The 23,225-nt window shown below is 39.0% G+C and overlaps 1 protein-coding gene across 3 annotated transcripts in view; it reads right to left on the reverse strand.

Annotated features, from left to right (window-relative positions):
- LOC150085550 (choline transporter-like protein 1) overlaps nt 1–23,225 on the reverse strand; it is a 361,536-nt gene that overhangs the window by 141,475 nt on the left and 196,836 nt on the right. For all 3 annotated transcript variants that reach the window (XM_090373336.1, XM_090373335.1, XM_090373334.1), the window contains exons 5-7: nt 16,959–17,045; nt 4,454–4,544; nt 1,729–1,792 (exon numbers count right to left, since the gene is read on the reverse strand). In XM_090373336.1, the coding sequence (XP_090229462.1) occupies nt 1,729–1,792; nt 4,454–4,544; nt 16,959–17,045 (242 nt within the window). The remainder of the gene's footprint in view (nt 1–1,728; nt 1,793–4,453; nt 4,545–16,958; nt 17,046–23,225) is intronic.

Raw genomic sequence — 23,225 nt, forward strand, 5'->3', positions numbered from 1 at the left:
GAATTGATTTTTTCATGTTTGACCAGATTTCCTCAACATTATCACTTTCATCTGATTTCAGTTTATCTTTCAATCGACTTTCACACAGGAATTTAGTGCTTTCGTCTTCCAACAAATGTATTTTTAATTTCTTAGTAGTTTTTGTTGGTATTTTCTTCTTTTTATTAAGATAATTTCTTTTTATTTTGAAAGTGCTTTCTACTAGGTAGTGATCACTGTCAATTTCACTGCCTCTGAATACTCTAATGTCTCTAATTTTGTCATTTAAATTTTCATTAATGATAATATAATCTATATAGACTTTGTGTTTCTTGCTTCCCATGTGAATTTATGGATATTCTTGTGTCTGAAGGCGCCTCCGTAGCCGGGTGGGAAGGAGCAGCAGTGCGTAGGACGCGCTTCTTGATTAGACCGGGGTTCGAGCCCATGACTACCAAATACGGAGGATGCGGGAAGGTCAGGGAATGACCACCGCATATCCCTGGAGCAATATGGCCTTAGTTGCTAATGTTCCTAAAAACCAAATAACAACAACAACTTGTGTCTGCAAAAAGTATTTGTAATTTTAAGTTTAATAAAAATTCAGAAGTCTATCAGGCATCTTACATTATTGTTGACTACGGTTTCGCCTTCTGATCCTATACATTTGTCTACTGATTGAGCACCAACCCTTGCATTAAAATCTCCTGCTAGTATGAGATACTCGTTTTTGTTAGTTTGGTCTATGATCAGCTGTAATTCGTCATAAAATTCTACGGTTTCATCAATGCTGCCTTCTACTGGTGCGTGGATGCTAATGATTGTTATTGTATAAGATAGAATTTTTAGTCTTAATTTCAATATTCTGGGTGATATCCAAGAGTAGTCTAATATTTTGACCATTCTTTCTTTATTATAACAGCAATTCCCGATGATGCCCACATTTCACTTGGGACGCCGGAGTATATCATTATGAAGTTACCTATTTCTTTGGATCCTTTGTTCTTTTTTGTTTCGGTAATGACTGCTATGTCAATATTTCTATTTTCTAGTTCCATGGTCAATTCATCTAATTTGTGATTTATTCCCCTAACGTTCCAAGTTGATACTTTAAGTTCCTTAATCGTAGTCCTATATCCATTGTCTAGGTCGTTACCCTTGAGATCCGTCCCGTTTTTTTTCCTTTAGAATTTTGAATTTTTCCTTTAGAAATTTGGAATTGGAATGTTTTGAGAATATTACAGGGTAATGATGGAATCTGCAGTGAACACGTGGTTATTTGAAATTGCAGAAAACTTTCAAAGCTTTATTTTCATGGTATGTATGGTTACAATGATCTTGTGCGTATGCAGTTATTGTAATACATTTTCCAAGTTGTTACTTCGTTTATAATAGTCTTGAATTTACAGGATTGCTATAAATGAAGTACACTGAGGCACTGAATTTTACATCTACACTACATAACTTGTCAGTAATAGAAGCTTGAAGTCGGAAAAAGGACACATACGAGTATAATTTGCTAGCAGCCAACAACCGAACGGTGATTTGGGAGGGGATGGCTGCTAGAATATTATATGTACGCAACTTATGTTTCTGTCATATGGTTGGCATTAATTTAGCACTGAATATCAGTTCTGTCAATGTAAATTCAAATACAATATTTACAATTTGTAAGCAATACAGTGAATATTCAGCGCAGAATCGATTTTTTAATTATTGTGATGTGTTTAATTATAGTGACTGACTTACCTAACGATATTCCACAAACTATAAGGATTTCTTTATAGGTCACCATTATGTCCGCGGCTACGTCCTGTAGGATATATGTATATAAAAATTAACTGCACTGTATGTACCTTATTTTGCACAGAGAAAAATTTATTTAATGATATAATTTTAATATAAATTATTCTTGAAAATTCTGAGTAATTTAATATCCATTTTTTACTAAATTTTTACCAGTGATAAATACGTAATTTGGTTCAGTGAATAACAATTAAAAAGAAAATGTAAACAGAAAGTAGGGTAATCAAGGAATTGACAGCCTAGAATTTGAAATAAATGTTGACGTATTCTTCTTTTTCAGTTATCAGTGAAATAAAATTTGAAATACATGTACAGTATATTAAAGGACTTTTAGGAAGCAGACCATGCTTTTTGGTACTTTATTGGCAACTAACAATGGCGGAGATAAATGAAGAGGAGGGTGTGAGTGAAAATCGCTGGGAGTTAGTGGTTGCGCGTGTTCCCTAACTCTAGCAAATTTTATGCACTTTAGACCCTGAATGCTAGGTAATGGTACTCGATAGTTTAAAAGGCTGCTACCGAATATTTTTACAAGAAATTTATGACTATAAATTCAAATACAATATTTACAATTTCTAAGCTATACATGGGTTACACTAATTAATGATCCAGTTGGAAATCTCTCGAATAGAGCCTTCTACTGGGAGTGGGGAATGTGTAGACCGTCCATACGTTAAGTCTGTTGCCATGTAAGCTGAATAAGACCTTTTCAACTTTAAACAAGTCTTTTCAGAGTGGCTGAGCTGGTCTGCATAAATTTGCGTGTGTTGTACAGAATAGCGACACCTCCTCGTCGCCGTAGCCTAGTGGTCAGGCGCGCGGGTGCATAAGTACACGTGCCTTGAGTGACCGGGGTTCAAGCCCGTGACTACTGAATACGGTGCTGTTTCTTGTATTCTGTCTATCTTGTGAACTCCTCTGACCGTTTGGTCGTCCCGGAGTATAAACAGAAAATTTATTTATTTAAATTTACTCCTCGCTTTGGAGGAAAAGATGCCAGAGAACCTGGCAGGTGGAGAGAATGTCAGAACCTCTTCATTGGGGACAGTTAAGTCTCCGTAACACACAGCAAATCAAACATACTCGACAGGAGTAGAATTTCGAGAGGCGGAAGCTTATATCTCATGCTTCTAACATTTTGGTAGGGTGTCGTACGCATTTGAGAAGTTTGATGTATGTCCTTCTTAGTGGTTGGTAGTCTGCGTGGGTAGCCCAGTGGTATCATCACAGTTCTCCCACAGCGGGTAGATAAGACCCGGGGTTCGAATCTCGTCGATGACGTGAGGAACTTTTATGGGCTTTTTTCACTCCATGGCTGAGTTAGTCGGTCTCAGGCGTAGATAACAAGGTTTTTTTTCGTCCAGCAAAGCAGAAAATCGATCAGAGAACACTCGCAATTTACAGACACAATACACATGGGTAGATGAAATAACTTTCTGGGTGACCCTAATCAATATTTTTTTTAGTGGTCGGTAGATATCGTATAGGTTTCGTTCTGGAGGTAATCCTCACTTTGAAATTCATATGGCCTTCAGACACTACTGGAAACTTTTCGTGTCGCACGCTAGCTGCATCTGTGCTGTTATGACCATCTGAAAGGTTCGGTTTGTCATTTAACGAATATTCCTCTCAGTTAATTAACTTGAAAATAAAATAAAAGTTAATACAAAATTCTGCACACTTTCAGGATAGAAATTCAGTGAACAACCTGGTGTATCTCAACCGTTGTCAAAATAGTTGCAATAAGTTTTATTTGGATAGTACAATAATAATTGCATTGAAAAGGCGTCTTTACGTGTATTATCATGTCTTTAGATTCTCTGCATCTGACTTATTCTTCTGCTAAGCTTTCAATTAAAAAGATTCCTTACTCATTCTTTACATACTACTCCCCTAATCCATAGCTAAAATATAGCTTACAAGTTAGAAATTTTATAGAATTTATAACCGTAAATTATTTAAAAATATTAGGTTACAGTATTCTAAACTATTGAGTACCAGTTAAGTATCAAACATTTAAAGCGAATGGCATTTTCGCATACGGCTCAATTCGCACATCATACGTCAGGGTGGTACATACTCGACTCCCACCCTTTTTATTCACATACTACTCACTTATCTTCCCCATTTGTTAGATGATAATGAAGTATCAAAAAGCTTGTATTTTTAATTTCATTTCATCTCACTGAAAGTGGAAAAGGAAGGATATGCCCATATTTCTTTAGAAATTTCCTGATTTTCTTTACTTCTTATTTATTTATTTATTTTTCTTTTTTAATTCTCATTAATTAAATTAAAGCACGAATTTATCACAGGTAAAATTGCTAAAAAAAAGATTAAATTACTCGAAATTGTTCCTTCATATAAATATCTCAGGTATTATACCGTAAACCTTATTAGTTATCAATACTTCTTAAATATCATTTGTGTATATTACTTTTGTATTCTCAGAGTGGTCACTAGATATTTTTGAATTTTACAAGGAAATTGAAATCGTCATTAAAACTGCAGTGGGGTTCTCCAGTTAACAAACAGAAAAACGTATTTATTTTAAAAGAGAAAACAGGAAATAAACGTATTTATTTAAAAAAAAACAACAAAAAAAACCCCTAGAAAATGAAGTAAATTAGGAAAAATGCTTTAAATAAGTTAACCCATTGGTACTCACCTGGACGAATGCCTCTGTTAAGACTGTAAGTTTTTGTGATAGTGCCTTCACCGTTTGACCGTAGCGCGAACAGCGATGGAACAGAGTTTCACTAAGAATGGGGAAAAAAAAAAAGAATGCTTTTTGTTTTGTTAAAATTAAGAAATATACACTTAGTGATCATTGAATTATAACCACCTACCTAAAAGTGTGTTGGGCAACCATTCGCACGGATAACAGCTGCTATTCACCTAGGTATTGACGCCATTATATGTCTGAAGACTGCAATCATGCTGCCTGCAAGGCTTTCCACAGTGTCAGAGTAGATAACGGTTGCATGTCCATACGCCTCACTTGACGTTCGAAAACATCCCACAGATGTTCAATTGGATTTTGTTCAGGCGAATTTGGAAGCCAATTAAGATGGGCGATATCAACACTGTGTTCCTCGAACCACTAACGCACAGTGCGGGCTTGATTCCAAGGCGTGTTATTGTCTTGAAGGATCCTGTTTCTGTCCTGTAAAAAATGCAACATGGCAGGGCGCACATGGTCTCCTAAGAGCTGCCGGTAGACCGCATCAGTGAAACGTTGGCCCATACGTACCAGGGGTTCTAGTTATTGCCAGCAAAACATGTTCCATTTTAAGCAACCACCGCCACTTATCTGTATAGTGGACACGAGTCCATGGACCATTCACGATGGGTCCATGAACTCATGTTGCTTGTGCCACACAGGAAGGCGTCCGTAGGCGTGGTGCACCAAGTATTTGGACTCATCCGATCAACACTCGCGTTTCCAGTCCTTCGGTGTCCAACCAGCATGTTGTTGTTGTCACCACAGAATTCGCCGTGGACGATGATCGGTAGAGAGGAGAGGATGTCTTTGGGTCATGCTGGAATCACGTACGTCTGATTGTGGCGGAGTCGAACTGACGTTTAGGTGCCGCCCTACATAAGATACTATACTGTAAAATACGTCTGAGTGTGCTGCACATCATCATTTGGGATATTGCATTCCCCATGTTGTATTGCGATATCAGCTGTCGTACAGTTTCTGTGGCTGAGCCCATACAACACGCTGCACTCTTTGCTCACCACGAATCTTGAGTAATCCTTTACAGTTCTGTCGGTGGGACGTGATTTGGCCCGTTCGAAACCATTCTTTGTACACCTTGACCACAGTGGGCCGTGAGCAATCGATATGGAAGCACCCGACGTACGAGCTCCCATAATCATGCCCTTTTGAAACTTCGTGATATCTTTACTACGTCTCATAACTGCGCCACTATTACCTCCTACTTTGACTTGTACGACCAGTTGCAAATTACCACTGCCGTACGAAGCTGTTCGGCTTTTTATACTACGAGCTATGCGGCATAGTCCAGTACGGACGGAGTGGTCATAATTCAGTGATCACTGAGTGTATATATACACTGTCCTACCATTAATATCCGGATACCTGCCTTTAGACAAAAAAGAGCTTTTATTGGGTCATTTAATATTTTGTGCTGAAGCCTTTTGCTTTTATGACGGCCGTTCTTCAATCTTCGCGGCATACTCTCAACCAGCTATTTATGAATGTCCGGTGATATATTCCTCCGCTCAGCCTTTAACGCATCCACCAGTTCGGTCTTGTTCTTTAGGCGATCTCGACGTGCACGTGTCCGACGATCCAATAGATCCCAAAGATGCTCGATAGGGTTCAGATCAGAATTCTGGGCTGGCCCATCCAACTTTTCCACACCCATGTCTTCAAACCACTCTGTTATGATCCGAGCAGTATGGCATGCCGTGTTGTCTTGCTGATACAGGTATGGGCCTTCCCCAAAGTATTGCCATAATGTTGGAATTGCATAATTGTCCAATATGTCCTGGTATTGCACAGCATTCATGGTTTTGTCGATAACGACTAATGGGCCCAAGCCATGAAAAGCAGCCCCCATACTATGATACTGCTTCCACTAAACTTCATTGTTGGGAGGATACAATCAGGAAGGAGCTGTTCCCCTGGTATTCGCCACACCCAGGAATAGCCATTAGCCTGGCAGAGTGCGAACCTCGACTCGTCTGTCTATGATTGTTTTCCACTGCTCTAGTCCAGGATTCGCGCTCTTTACACCATGTTAATCGGTGTATAGCATTTGTTTAGGTGATCAGTGGCTTGTGAACAGCTGTACGACCATTTTAATCCATATCATGGAGTGTCTTTCATATTGTACTAGTGCTGACATTAGTCTCAATACTCTCATAGAGGGTTTGTGTGACTTGAGACAATGGCAAATTACGATTTGCTCTCACAGTTCTTCGCAGAATTCTCTTGTCCCGTTCTGTTACTTTTCGGGGTTTACCAGGCGGTTTTTTGTCAGATTCAGTCCCATTCCTCTTCTATTTGCATATGACGTCACTAACCGTTGACCTAGGGATCTCCAGAGTGATTGCGATGTCTCGTACAGAACGCTTGCTTATGTGGCATCCTACTATCATTCTACTTTGGAAGTCTGTCAATTCTGTTGAACTTTTCATCTTGTATGCCCACTTTTGCAATTCGAAGCCAATCTTGTATGCCCACTTTGTCTGTTCGAAGCCCAGTGCGCATATTTATAGCAGGTTCTGTGACGTGTTGTATGCATAGCACCTGAGGCACACTATAGCCACAGCAGCTTTTGCGCTATTAAACACACACACACACACACACACACACACACACACACACACACACACACACACACACACACACACACACACACACACACACACACACACACACACACACACACAGCACCTGTTTACCCATTAATGGAGAGGTGTCCGGATTTAATGGTAGGGCAGTGTATACTCGTACACTAAGCTGAAACAGCGTCCTGGCTGTGATTTTGTATTTCTTTGTATAAAATAATCGTTAGCATACGAGGGATGATCAAATTGCTCTACTCTTCAGGTAGGAATAATAGGATGGCAACAACGAAAGTATTTTTATTTTTTAACATAGTCTCGTGAAACACAAATACACTTTTCCCAATGATGTTCCAGGGTTTTAATTCCTGTTAAAAATTTTTTTGTGGCTGGCCGTCCAACCAAGCGTCTACAGCATCCATCACAGCTGAATGAAATGCAGATTTGCTACCTCGAAGGTAACAAATTTGCATGCTTTACATTTAGGAGTGGATGAAATGCTATGGGGGCTAAATCTGGTGAATAGTTTGGATGAAGTACCAATTCAAATGACGCATCTGTAATTGCAGCCACTGCAAGGCGGGATTTTTGTCAGGGGCATTATCCTGATGAAAGTGCACCCGACCGGAGGCTTTTCTTGCCTCTTTTTTTGATGGAACACTAGTTTGGCGAATAAGTTGGAATAATACTTAGCTCTGATGGTTTGGGCATGTTCAAGCTAACAAATAAAGGAAAACACCTTGAGAATACCCCCCCCCCAAAAAAAAAGATACTATCATCTTTGCTGATAATTGCATCATGAATTTCTTTGAGGTAGTGATTTATGATGTTTTCACTCCAATTTTTGTTGTTTTGATTCAGCGTCAAAGTGATGGAGCCATTTTTCATCCGTTATGTATCTGTCACAAAAATCTGAGTTGGCGCGATGCATGGAGAGAAGACGCAGCGGATTTGCCAGTTTCTGGCTAGGGGCCGCTGGTTGTTGTTAATAAAGTAAAATAAAAGTGTGACTATGTCCACATGCGCTTCTAGTCCGGTGTCAGTATTCGAGCATCCATCTTGCTGCATATTTTTCATCTCAATGTGGTTTGTATTGTACCAAATGACAACCCACTGATGTCAGCAACATATAGGACGGTGACACGACGGTCCTGCAGGACAATGTCATGAACTGTTGACATTTTCTGGAGTGGCGGGAGTTTTTGAAGCTCCACCGGCATCTCCACGTGATTCTTTTCCACCATTACACTCACAGCACCACCTTTTAACTATATCATGCGTCATCGTGAATAGCAGAATTGGTAAAATCACCGTACTCCCACACCGTGTGGAAAAGACCTGAGTTCAATCCCATCAGTGATACCAGGAATTTTATGGGCCTTTTTTCACAACGTAGCTGAGTTAGTCAGTCTCAGGTGAGGACAAAACAGATTTCTTTTTCCGGAAATTTAATTTTTTTGTTCAGCAAACTGCAAATCGACCCCAGAACAAACACAATTTACAGACATGTTATATATGTCGCAATATGGCCTAAGTTGCTGATGCACCAGAATCCCTAAAACAAGTGGAGTAAAGTCACCGAGTATGTCCACCAAGTTTTTGTGAATATCAGTCGGAGTCCAATTCTTTTTCACAAAATATTTGATAACGGCTCTAACCTCAGTTTTCTCCATTTCTTACAGAGGTAGTACTCCGTCAGTCCGTTGCTCACCTGCAACGAAAAAGCATTATTATGGGTGACTTTTAATTTTGTATGTTCATCAGAGATATGCAGGAATATAGTACATATTTCAAAATAATAAATTTTTAAATTATTTATTTCAATATTAGGGGTAGAAAAAGTTGATCACACCTCGTATTCAACTAAAATGTGCTAAACATTTGCTGTAAGTTATGATTACCTTAAAACCGTAAAACCGTAAAACCGTTATTTCGTTCGAATCTTGCAGCCATTGTTTTTGTATATAGTGGTAGAGAATTCAAATTTTTAATTGAAGTAGCTAGGTAGCTCTAAGGCATAATTATAGAGTAATACGCTTCACTGTTTCTATTAGATAGCGTAGTATTGACATTTAATTAATTTAATTTATTGATCTTATTAATTTAAAATAGTATGCCCCAAACTAGAGCAGCAAAGCAACGGGCACAAAGTGGCAGGAGTGCTGTGACTCGGGGGAGAACTGAGGGGGGCGATTCTCCAACGCATCACAGCCTAAACAAATGTGCAACTTGTCAAATGTTTGCCGACTCTCTGGAACGGAACATGATATTGCCATGGGGGATGTCTTTGTGTGCGCGCGATGTAAGGAGTGTAAGGAAATCAGGCAACAACTCAGCGTTGTTATGGGCCTATATGAGAGTTTGAAGGGCAGGGTGGATGCCCTCGATAGATCTAAATTGAGGGCCCATCAAGCCCTTCAACGCCAGAGCTTGCACCTGGTCATCACGTAACACAGCGGCAACCCCCAAGGCAGAATGCGCTGGTCCCACAGGAATTAGTAGTTGTTGGTGACTCTATTGTCAGGGAAACGGGGAACATGCTTTGTAAAAAGGATAGGTGGAACAGGACAAGGGTATGTCTTCCAAGGGCAAAGGTTGATGACGTTGTAGAGCGGATATCATCTTTTAAGGGCACAAAAGGTGATATAGTTGTACACGTTGGCACTAATGATATTAAGAGTAGGAGACCGGCAGAATTCCTTAACAAGTATAGGTCACTGTTGAACAAAAGCCGAGAATTAGGGTTGAATTTGAAAGTGTCTGCAATTCTGCCCAGACACGATAGGAGGGAGTATATGATGAGAGCCTTGTCGATCAATTGGAAAGATTGTGCAAGGCTGAAGGGATAGAATTTTTTTTAAGCCTGGACTGTACTTGTTAACAGGAGAGACTGCTTCTACAGGGATGGGATACACTTAAATAGAAAGGGTGCAAGAATATTTGCTGATGCAATCGAGGCAGTGTTAGGTGGGTCGGAAAACTGATAGCTTGGGGGGATACAAGGACTAATAGTTTAACAGTAGCCGTACGCAGAGGTGAAGGTGATTCTTGCACAACTTCTATTAGAATAAGTAGCGACCTGGAACGAGGGGGTGTTGGGGGTTTCAGGGACGGATGGCAGTCATCCTGAAATAGGTGGGTATATGGGATGTGTTAGGGTAACAAGGAATAGGAATAGGAGCATGTATACCAATGCTAGAAGTATAGTAAATAAATTTGATGAATTTGAAGTGTTGGTCAAGACATCAAAGGCGGATATTGTTGGGACAGCAGAGACGTGGTGTCACACAGATATAAGGAATGCAGAACTAGAATTTGTGGAGTACAATGTGTACAGAAAGGATAGACAGGATAGAAAGGGAGGAGGTGTTATGCTGTTAATTAAGAAAAACATAAAATCAAAAGAAGTGCACCCAGTTGATATAGATGAACAGTGCAGTGTTGAGTCAGTGTGGTGTGACGTAAGCACTGCGAAAGCAAAAATAAGAGTAGGAGTGTGTTATAGGCCGAATGACTCGAATGAGTACAATGAACAATTATACAGAGAAATAGAGTGGGTCAGTAAATCAGAATGACTTATAATGGGGGATTTTAACTTCCCAGATATTGACTGGAACTTGTGGGTTGGTCACTCACACACTAGTCAGACTTTTGTGGATTTATTGGATGATTGTTTTCTGCAGCAGCATGTTCGAGAGGCAACCAGAGACAGTAATACTCTTGATCTGGTTATCAGCAGTGATCATTCGTGTATTAAGAATTTGCAGATAAACGAACCACTAGGTGGCAGTGATCACAGTGTACTGATGTGGGATTTACTTAAAGATATAATTACCATCAGGGGTAAAGGAAAGGGTTTTTGATTCCGTAAAGGTGGTCTCAGAAAGTTTTTAAATTCTGCACAGTGGGATAAACTGACGATGTTACCAACAGTAAATTCTAAGTGGGAAGCATTCAAGGAATTTATCGTGGATGCTACTAAAAGTTTCATACCTATTAAGAAATATTGTGCAAGGTTTAGGCCTAAATGGTTATCTAATGAACTAATGAGACTCGTAACAGGGAAGCAAAATGCATGGGATGCATATAAATTATCAAGCGACTCAGAGGCCTATGGCAGATACAAGCTAGTCTGTAATAGGTCACAAAGTAGGTTAGGCAGGCGAAGGCAGATTACGATAAATACTTGGCAAAAGATGCTAAGTAAAACAGCAAGGATTTCTTTACTTATATAAACTCTAAAAGGAAGGGGATGAATCTGATTGGTCCACTTGACATCGATGGTTCGACTGAATGAGTATTTTGCATCTACATTCACACATGAGGAGTTCTTAAGGTTTGAAAATGGCAGAAGGTTATCAAATTGTAGCAGGGTACTTAATGATTTTGTAATAACTGAGAGCAAAGTGGTGGAGAAATTGTTGAAGTTAAACATAAGAAAAGCACTTGGGGTGGATGGGATCTATCCAGTTATATTAAAGGAGGCGGCAAAGCAACTAAGCAAACCCTTAGCCATAATTATGAGAGCATCCTTGGACTTAGGGGAACTTCCCACGGACTGGAGATGTGGAAATGTATCCCCAATTCACAAAGGGGGATCGAAGGGTGACACGAGTAATTACAGACCAGTTAGTTTAACTTCTGTTCCGGATAAAATAATGGAGTCACTGGTTAAAGATGCATTGCAGGATCATCTAGACAAGACTGCAGCAATAATTCAGACACAGCATGGGTTTGTTAAGGGAAAGTCTTGGCTGACAAATTTGATAGGATATTATGATGTGGTTACAAAGGAACTGGATGCAAAAAATAATTTTGATATCATATATTTGGATTTCAGGAAAGCTTTTTACACTGTTGCGCATGAAAAATTATTGTACAAATTGGAGCAGAATGGTATTAAGGGTAAGTTGCTACAATGGATAAAAGGATGGTTAACTGGGAGAAGACAGAGGGTGGTAATCAATGGGTGCTGCTCTTCGTGGACCAATGTTATTAGTGGAGTCCCACAGGGTTCGGTATTGGATCCACTGTTGTTTTGTATATTTATCAATGATATTGATGAAGGTATATTAGCCTTAATGTCGAAGTTTGCAGATGATACAAAGGTTGGCAGGGTTGTTAATGACAGTAATGATAGTGTGCTACTGCAACAGGATCTATATAATTTGGGCATATTATATATGGGAGTAATTGTGCAGGCAGATATGAAGTTTTCTGAGCAATGCAGACAGGCTGCCAGGGCAGGTCATGGGGTTTTGTCAATGTTATATAGGAATTTTGCTAGCAGGGAAAAGGAGGTGGTGATTATCCCTCTGTATAAGGCAATGGTCAGGCCACGCCTTGAGTACTGCGTACAGGTCTGGAGGCCTCATTTTAGGAAGGATGTAGATTTACTTGAGCGTGTACAGAGAAGGGCAACAAGATTGGTGAGGGGAATGAAGGGATCCTCTTACCAAGAGAGTCTTAAGTTCTGCAAATTGCAGTGGTTGGAGACTAGGCACCTGCGCGGTGATCTGATTGAGGGGTATAAGGCCTTGAATGGGTTGAGCACGCTGAATTCTGATGGGATCCTTCCACTTGTTCGGATTACGAACCTAAGGGGGCATAAATTCAAATTAAGAAAAGACAGATGTAGAATAGATGTGCGGAAATTTGCCTTTAGCCAGCGGGTGGTTAATTGCTGGAACAAACTTCCACCTGTCATTGTGGAAGTTGATAGGCTGAATAAATTTAAGGAGGAACTAGACAGGCATTTGGAGGGAATGGTGCGATTTTTTTTTTTTTTTTTTTGGCTGATGCTGCATAAGCTCATACACATGCTTTCTTGCATCACATGCCACTACTACTACTACTACTACTACCTTTCGAAAACATTTTACAGCAGGCTATGTGTTATAATTTATCGGTTCATTTCATTATGTTAGTTTTTCTGAACGCTGCATTATATTTATTATACCTATGTATGCTGTTTTTATATATATCTTACTGTAATCTCCTGTCTCCTCGCCATTACAGTACTGTATTATGTACTGAGTTCTGTATCTCCCTCTACTGCATAATAAAAGATCATTCACTCATTCAAGTGCACTAATATACAGGTAGGAAACCTTTTTTTCTCTAAAATTTTCATCGACGACAAACTTGAATTAAATAATTTCAACACATTAAATCATTGTAAAACAACTCTTTGAGTGGGAAGGGAGGGATCAGGTGGAATAGGGACGTTATTAGTAATAGTAATAGCTGTGTAGTGCAAGGAGGCTACAGGCTTTGATGCACTAGCCGAAAAAAAAAAAAAAAAAAAACCCGAGTAAATAAGAAATTACAATTATTTGCTTCCCTCCTTGCATAGGTAACTATCCAGTTGACCTTTGAATTTATTTAAACTGTCAGCCTCAACTACCTGCAAAGGCACATCTGTTCCAGCAATCAACGACTCGCCGGTAAAAGGAAAACTTCCTACAGTCTAGTCTAAACCGCTTCCTGTAATTTGAATATATGCTCCAGAGTTCTGGAATTCTCTGTAACAATGAAAATTCCGCCTTCATTCATTCATTTTACTAACCCCTCTCAGAGCCTTATAAACCTCAGTCAGGTCACTTCTGAGGTGCCTGGTTGCTAAGCTTTGTAGCCCACATAATCGGAGTCTTTCTTCATATAGTCGTCCTTTTGCCGATCTCGCAATGCGAATTGCTTGTCTCAGATTCATTGAATGAAACATTAATAACCGGATGCTAATATTTTGAAACAAAAACATCGTATATATTTTTATTTTCAAATGTTTACCTAACATGTGCAAAAATTATATACCCGTTTTCTTCGGTTCTGACATTGGGACTTCACGATTGATTATCAATATGCTCAAACATGCAATTGGAAGTGACTATATTAACATTTTAGAAAACTTATTTTTTTTAAGAAGTTAAATAATCAGAACGTTTTGAGTTTAATAAAAAAAACAAAAAAAAAAAAAAAAAAAAAAACGGTTCGATTCTTAAACAGCAAACTGTCTGAGATTCATTTTTCAGACCTAGTAATTGTAGGGGTTTCAGTGCTCACTAGGCCAATATGTAATCTACGTCGAAATTCAGTACAACTTAGAAACTCTTTCACTGCATTAGAAGCCTGACCCCTCTAGGTTGCAGTCTTTCTCCTGAACTCTCTCTCTCCTCTTAATATACTCTTTGTCAATCGCCACTGAAGTTTTCCATGTCACTACTTTGTTTGATTAGGATCAAACTCCCATAACATTCGGCATTCTATAAACTCAAACTTCATTCCAGAAGTACTCTATCCCTGACAGATATAACTCCAGGACGGCAAAGCGAATTAGCATATTCGCAGCACTTTTAGACTTTAGAACAACGATGAGCTTAACGATGTTGATAATTTTCAGTGATGCCGTATTTAGAACTATGTGTCGTTGTTATTTGGTTTTTAGGAGCATTAGCAACTAAGGCCATATTGCTCCGAGGATATGCGGTGGTCATTCCCTGACCTTTCCGCATCCTCCGTATTTAGTGGTCACGGGCTCGAACCCCGGTCTAATCAAGAAGCGTGTGTTACACACTGCCGCTCCTGCCCACCTGGCTACGGAGGCGCCAACTATGTGTCCTGTTAATCAAGACTTATCTGCTTTTTCAAATTAAATCTAGAGAATATTGTGGGAAGATTTACGCGATCAGGGTCGTATTTTCTTGTTTCTCGTCTCACTCATGAAGTGAAACAAGTTATCAACTCATTCACTCTAAAACACGAACAGAAACGAAGGTACATTACTTATGGAACTATATGAAGATATTCTAGAAAACTCATTATCACAAAGCCAGCATTGTTTAGCTGGACTACAACACATCGCTGAAGGATTTGCGAATCGTTCCTCTTCTATTTAGACCAATATTACTCAGTGCAGTAATATTCAGAGCAATGATAATACTGCTCAGTGCTTGCATGAACTCACTCTAGTCAACTGTGATTTCCCTTAGCCAACTATAACTCAGTGTGAACGACTTAGACTGTGCTTTCATCATTACCACGAATGATTCTTCTTCAGGCTCCGATCTCATCCCCGTTATTTTCTTAAGGAAAACCAAAAACCAACTAACTTCTGCATGAACCTTTTCAATTTGTTTATAGGTAATGATATTTGTCCATCTCACTTCAAACAAATCAAAATCCTGTCTTTAAAAAAGGACCTTTAAAAATGCCTACCTTTAAAACTCATGCACATCTATAAAAAAGCAGCTTTATTGGCTTCCATTGAGGTCCCTCAGTTGTCATTAATGATTCTAAATTCTTTAATTAACAAGTGTGTTTCTCAGGCATTTGTCTTAGGACCACTGCTGTCCGATGCATTCTTCATTGATCCCTCAACTATTACAACATGGATTCAAATTCATCTAGCTATGTTTGCCGATGATGTCAAAATTTATGTCATCATCTCTGGCTCCTTAGATCAGCACCCTCTACAGAACATGCTCAACAAATTTAACCAGTTGGTGCTCTTAAATCAGCAATCCCCCCCCCCTTCAAGAACCAGTTCATGCCCTTCTAATCAAACAGACCATCATAGTATCACATTCTTCGCTACCATGGAGTGATCCGATTCATTTCTTAGCGTTACCTTCTCCATCAGTGGTATCTTTGACAAACATATCTGCTGCCTTTTAATTAAGAAAGTTCTCAAAGCTTGTTTTTATAAATACGAACATATACAGGTTTATTGATAACAGACTATGAAGCAACCGCACTCGCCATTCTCGACTATGTCTCGGTCATTTAAAATCCATGTAGAAAGGCGTACCTTAACAAGTTGGTAGGCATCTAGACAAATTTTGTTAGACACATAATCTACAGCAATCAGTCCTTTTATCATTCATGTTATTATGTTAGATATCTAGTCTTCATATACCAGTACTTTTATTATTCATTTCATTATGAATCACTTTGCGAGTTTTTAAGCTGCTCAACACACGAACAACTCAGGCGGACATTAAATTCATTTAAATTCTCGCCTAGTACGGAAATTCTGCAACGTGTTCACTTTCATTTCATTTTACATCTAGGAGCATCCATCACCATCTAGCCTTTTCATAATACAGTCTTATAACATGCCCACATCAGGAAATATATGAATTCGAGAAAGTCGATTGAACAGATTTTCATTGGCCAAAAACTTAATATCAGGACCTTCAAATCCTTGGAAAGTAAACGAAAACACAACTTTTTAGCAACATTTAGCCTGTCAAGTAAATCATACCGCCATTGGTGAAATTTATTCCGCCATCATTATTTTATTTTATATTATGTATTTATCTATTTTTATATAAGACTACTATAATTTCACTATTTTTATAAATAATTTGTGATTCCCCCTTCTAGGTAACTCGTGTTTTTGTGTACAGACAATTTTTTTGTCATTATTTATATCCCCTGTGGTGACAAGTTCCTGCTGACTATTCATATTATAGATGCATTGTTATGTATGTCGTGTTGTTATTCCCTTCCAGGCAACTTTCGTTTTTGTGTACAGGTAATGTTTTGCTATTATTTTTGCCATCACAGGCCAATATGGAATCTGCATGGAAATTTAGTATAATAACCCTATGGTGGCAGTTCCTGTTGACTGTTGATATTATACTTACATTGTTATATTTCGACACAAATAAAATAAATTTATCAACCGAAACGGCATTCTGGCCCACTTTGAGTACTGAATAAAACCAAAATAAAGTAAATGATGTCGGGTTTGCTCATTTGGTTTTGATAGTGCATACTTTTTTGTGTCATACGAGTACTATATTAAAAAATGATATTTATCATCTCAAAGTTATCACATTTTAACTTACTTGTATCCACTGGGACAGTTGGCAACGCACACGTTTGAACCTGTTTTCGTGCAGTTTCCGTTTTGCTCCGTGCACTTCAGCAAGTACCTGTAAGATGATTTAGTAGTTATCAGCGCTGGTATACAGTCGTCATTAATTTCGATTAATATTATGATACATAATACGCCTATACTTTAAGCTGGTAGGGTTGATCTAGGATCCGGGAACAGTGAGAAAAGTTAATATAAACATAAATCCTAAATAGTTTGGCTTCCGAATTGCAGCCTATCTTTTGTTTCACTGGTTATCCACCTTACCTTTAATTAAACGAAATGCTCAGAGTGACTGCCTTGAATACATGCCTGAACATTCTCACGTCAAGCACTGTCTGACGCGTTCAGAAATTCCAGGTTATGTTTAATTTGATGTCATCCACGTTGACGAAGCATTTTAATATTGATAATGGGTGTCGTGCGAACGATGATTTCAAATTATCCCACAGGTAAAAATCGAATGGTTCTGGTCAGGGGCACGAGCAGGCCACTCAACGAGAGCCTCCACGGCCTGTATATTTATCAGGCACATGCTTATCCAAATGTTCTCTGTTTATTCGACGAAAATGAGGCGGTGTGTCGTCAAACGACTCGGACAGCAAGAGAAGCGTCATCTATTAAATAGCATTAGTCATTCCTTTAAAAATTGGAATAGGATTCTCCGGTTAATTTTTTAGGCTAAACAGAAGATCCGACTAAGCAGTAATCAATAATTTCTGCACATACATTAATACTAAATTGTTGCTAGTGCGTCGACTGGATGCGGATGACATGCTGATTCTCTTTTGCCTCATCATGAGTGTTATGAAAATTGATAACGCAGTTTCTTGTGAAGCCAGACCCATCAGAAAAAAAAAAAAACAACACGGAAGGTATTAAAAAGAGAATCGCTTAGCACACTGTTGTAGGAGCCAATAACAAAAGACTTATCGTCTTAAGAAATCAGCTTTAGTAAGGCCTCGTGATCGTTGAATGTGATACAGATCATGCTGTTTATTTCCTCAATTAGCCTTTCAGGACACTTGGACAAGCACTGTGAAACCTGTATTGTCCTGGTAAAACCGGTTCTTGTGGTCACTTTAATTGAAGTAATGGATAATTCCTGAGGTATCATGAGGATGGTAGTACTAATTAAAAGTAGGATAGTAGGATATAAAAGGCATGCACTCAATGTCAGTTAGATGAAACAAAATAGAATGAATGGTCACTCTACAAGAGTAATGACAGTTGCGACATTGCGACATTTCCATTCTCTGTATTGTAGAAAGAGAATACTCAAAATCAACTGTTAGATCACCATACGCAAATGAAAGACAGAAGGTATGAGACATGTAACACAATTCACCCAAAGCTAGGTAGGTCACCATTAATGACATGAAGAGTTTGTTGACAGTTGAAATAGATAGTGAGAGGAAATTAGAAAGGTACCCTTAATGGGCTGATTCGAGCTACGATTGAGAGAACTGAGATGAGTGAAGCATCAACAGATATAAGAAAGAAAAAAAAAAAAAAAAAACAGTTCACAGAGGGCCACGTCAGTACGGTGCAAGAAATTCGGTATATGGTGTAGGACAGTTCGGTGCATGACAGTTCCGTGTACGAGACAATTTGTGATTACGGCAATTCTGTGAATATGACCATTTGGTATATTCTATCCGAGAATTCGGTGTATGACAAAGCAAGACCGAAAATACAAACTTTTAATGTGCCATGTTAAAAGTTTGTATTTATTTTAAAAGTTAAAAGTTTAAAAAATCGGATTAATAGAAATACAATTATTATTTCTTTGTCTATTCGTTCGCATGTAATAACTCTACTTCCAGTAGATGGATTTTTATGAAATTTTATCTTCAGCTGTTTTAGACAGACTTGTTGGAAAATTAAAATGAGACCAATCGAAATCTCGTTATCATTTCTTTGTCCGTCTGTCCGCATGTAATAACGCAACTCTCAATGGATGCATTTTTCATGAAATTTTATATTTGGCTCTTTTATATCAATTTGTCGAGCCTTCCCAAATTTCATTAAAATGACAAATAGAAATTGTAAAATGTATTATTTTTTTATTTTATTAATTTTTGTCATACCTATCAAGTAGGCTTAATTTATATACCATATGTTGTTGTAGCTGAAGCACTGGATATTGTTTGTTGCTTTGAGCGTTGGAAAAATTGATTGGCAATATGGCAGATGTATAGAAATGAAATGCTCTCGGTTCGTGTAAATTGTTGCTTTTTGCTAGTTTTTATTCATTTATTATTATTTTTTTTAATAAATCGTGGATTATTGCTGCTGCTAACGCGCCTGAAATGAAACGCACTGCACACATTAACTAACTTGTTTAATACACATTTTGCCTTGTGAGCTCTTATACAAAGTACCACGTACAGGTTAAAGATTGGGAAACTTATTCTCCCCCCCCCCTGTGTTCCCCTGTACAGAATGCGTTACTGGAGTCGCGCAGGTGCTCGTAAGCTGAAGCTGTCACTCTCAAAATGCACCCCCATCGCTTATAGTGGCCTTGGCGCAGAGAATTTAAGTACTGTATGGGATATTGCAGTGGAGACGGAATTTGATGTAATTGTTGTTATTACACTATCGACCCCAGGCATGAGATTAACATACTTGGGTGTCGCTCATGCTAAAATCGCAGATTCGCCCAGATTGCGTTGCGCCAAGTTCGGTTGTGGTAGTGTAATGGTGTGGACCTGTTTTGGTGGTTTATAGATGGTTCACTGCTTCTTATCGTTGAAACCACGAATGCAGCTGCCTTTGTGATATTTTGAACAACTGTACCTTTACCTGTGAATTGTAGAAATTCTTTTTTAAGAGGAGCCGTATTTTTACCAGCATGACAACGCTTAGCGTGCGCTGGGCCATTTCGAGCCCAGATCTAAATTCAAATAAACACCTTTCATATGTTTTGGAACAGCAATTGAGAGCCAGAAAAAGACATGCTGCTTCAAGCAGAGAACAACTACCTGCAGTCTTACCGGATCGCTGGAGCAAACGAACATTTTTATTTTGATCATGAGATCTTACCTTGATTGGAGGCTCTTGGCGTGCGACTTATTATTATTGCTCTTTATATTATTTCTCCCTGATTGGGGGTTCCACCTCGTGACTGGTATTGCTACCAAGTATACAGGGTTGTTGTTGTTGTTGTTATGTTTGGTATTACTATTGGTCGAGGAACTCTGACCAATAGTCAGAGTTCCTCTGGGTTTTGCTCCAGCGATCCGCGACTTTCTGGAGTTCCTTGTAGGTGTTCGCTGGGAGACCTATTGTTGCTAGCCTGTTATGGAGGCTCTTTGGCACCGTACCGGTGGTTGACACGATTATCGGGAAGGTCGTTACTTGTTGCATATGCCACATCTCCTTTATCTCCTGTCTTTGGTTCTTGTACTTCCTGATTTCCCCCCATAGGTATTATTATTATTTATTCAAGTAAAGGAAAAGTTGCATCCACCCCTAGACAGCAAACAGTTGCATCCACCCCAGAAGCGGATTAAGGTCGGCTGAGGCCCCAGGCGCAAAAGAAAATATTGAGCCCCTTAAAAAAAAAGAGAGACAGGGAAAATAAAAATACATGTTAACCATTTTTTAAATAAATAAAAAATATTATGTACTATTAATGTTTTATTTCCAATAAAAATTGAATATAATATATGTATTATATTATATTCGCGTCTTTTTTTAATTTGTCTTTTTTCAGCCTCTGATAGATGTCGTTTTATTTTTCTAACTACCATTGGTAGCCTATCAATGAAAAGAAAAATATAAAATTTAAGTCTGATGATTAGAATACTAGAGAAGAGATTTTTCGTTATAGTGCAATAAATTAATGATTAATTAAAATTCAAAGATTATTCATAAACTACGAAAATCCAGGCGCTGATGTAACAACGGTAATTAATTTTATCTTAATATAATTTCAACAATTCACAATATACTTAAGTACCTTTGTAAGTACAAAGGAGCAAATACGATTCTATTCCTCTGATGAGCGGTAGCGCAGCCGCGCGGGGCCTATGCAGCGTAGTATGTGCATAGTATGCAGCGTAGTAATGAAATAATGAAAATAAGCGAATATAAACATACTGTCAGATTTTACCGCCGATTGTAAACTTGTACGTAATTAAAATTGCACTTATAAAACCAAAACTTGGTGTCATTAGAAAAAAGTGTAAAGTTGGGGTTTTGCGGGGCCCTTCAGAAGTCGGGGCCCGGTGCGCCCGCCGTTAAATCCGCCTCTGGTTGTAAAGTATGTTGGTGTCCAACGGCTTCTGGGATTTCTCCCATCTCCGCGGGTGTGCGTTGTATCATGTCAGAGATTTGAAGGTGTGTTGAGTCATGTGCAGTATATTGTGTTGTGCCCTTTGTTCTTGGCGCATATGACCCGCGTAGTCCATGTGCCATTAAACCTCAATACAAACCAAACCAAACCAAACCAAGCCCTTTGTTCTTTCGGTCTATTAGCAGCGAAGACCCTAGTGGGACCCGACGTTACCACACCATGCCACGGGGAGGCTGATTGGGTCCTGCCACCTACTCTGATGGGATTTCAGTGGCAAAGACCAGATTTGAGAATGAAATGATCGCTGTTTCTTGAGCAACGGTTGTAATTTTAACAGTTAGTCGGTCTCAGGCGATAGCAAGGTTTTTTCCCCCCAGACCTGGGGTTTTTTCGTCCAGAAAACAGCTAAATCGACCAGAGAACACACGCAATTTACAGACAAAATTATATTGTATTCGTAGATTATATTATATTGGTAGATGTAATCATTTACAGGGGACCCTAATATCATAATTTTTGTAATTTTAGCAGAGAGTAGGTTGTTCTGGGGCAATAATTTCGATGTATTAGATGGGTAGGAAACAGAAGGGGCTGACAGGAAAGATGGGCCCTGCAGACAATGCTGCTTGGCACCTATGTAGGCATCACCTATTAGATGACGAGACACTTGGCCCCTATGTAGGCGTCAGCTATTAGATGACGAGACACTTGGCCCCTATGTAGGCGTCAGCTATTAGATGACGAGGCACTTGACCCCTATGTAAGCGTCACCTGTTAGATGACGAGGCACTTGACCCCTATGTAAGCGTCACCTGTTAGATGACGAGGCACTGGCCCCAAAATCAAATAGAGATGGGATGCCAAGAATATTTTCAGTAAACTTTGAGTTAAATTATTGATTCTGCTGAATGAAAGGGTAACGTTAGAACAATTCTAAGTTTTATAAAAATTCTTGGAAATATATCGTTACTTGTAATAGTATCTTTCTTGTACGCATCTTATACAATCAATTCTTTGTGTCAAATTTCTTCCAGTTCCTTGACATACAGCTCTCTAAATCGCCACAATCTTCTTATCACACTGCTTCATGTCTACTTCCCCACCCACGTTTTATAACGTGTATTGTAACACATTCCTATTCCGTTTGCTTTCCTCCCCAAGTGTTCCGCTGTAGAGCAATGTTGCCCCGGAGGCGACGCTGGGGCAACTGATATATATTTCTTGCTGATTGTAAGAAGTGCCAGCACTTGTGCGAGACACAGTGTTTTGTTTTGGTTCAGAGCTGAAAAATCAGTGTCCGGGTTCACACCTCCTCGTGGTCCGGGGTGGGCAGGTGGGGGTGAATCCCCTGCCTGGCGAAGTGAACCAGACAAAGGGGACACGGTTCTCGTTATAATTTACTCAAGAGGGGAGTTTTAAAATTTTTCTCCTCTTCAGGTGTATTTAAGCATTTCTGTGCTCTTTTGAGAGTTGAATTGAGTTGAGTAATTTTGTGTTTTGGAGCATTTACGTGCCCTTAAAATTGAAGTGAGTATTTCCGTGCCCTTGAAAATTGGAAAAGCCTTGAAACCGAACTCCAGGTTTTCGATATAGGCCTCCGGGACCTCCACCTGTTAAACTTGGGTGGAGTTGGTTTTGGGTACTCATTGAATAGATTTTCTGAGTATTTTAATTTTTCATTTTGGCTAAGATCGACGGGGCCTTGCTTGCTTACTAAACTTTGTTGTGAATATTGTAAAAAGTTTACTGATTGTCAATTTTGTCTATCAGTTTTTAATTGTACATAATTTTGTTTTATATTATACAAAATGTCCTCATCTAGTGAAGAGAATTTGATTTCCATGGAGGATAAAGATCTACTGGCAGCCTCAAGTGAGTTAACGGAAGACGAAGTGGAGGAGATCGCAATTGGTGTGTTGTCTGAATCAAGGGAATTAA

This window comes from Mastigoproctus giganteus, chromosome 5 (assembly GCF_048544385.1).
Source record: "Mastigoproctus giganteus isolate SK-2022 chromosome 5, ASM4854438v1, whole genome shotgun sequence".
Lineage (NCBI taxonomy): Eukaryota > Metazoa > Arthropoda > Arachnida > Uropygi > Thelyphonidae > Mastigoproctus > Mastigoproctus giganteus.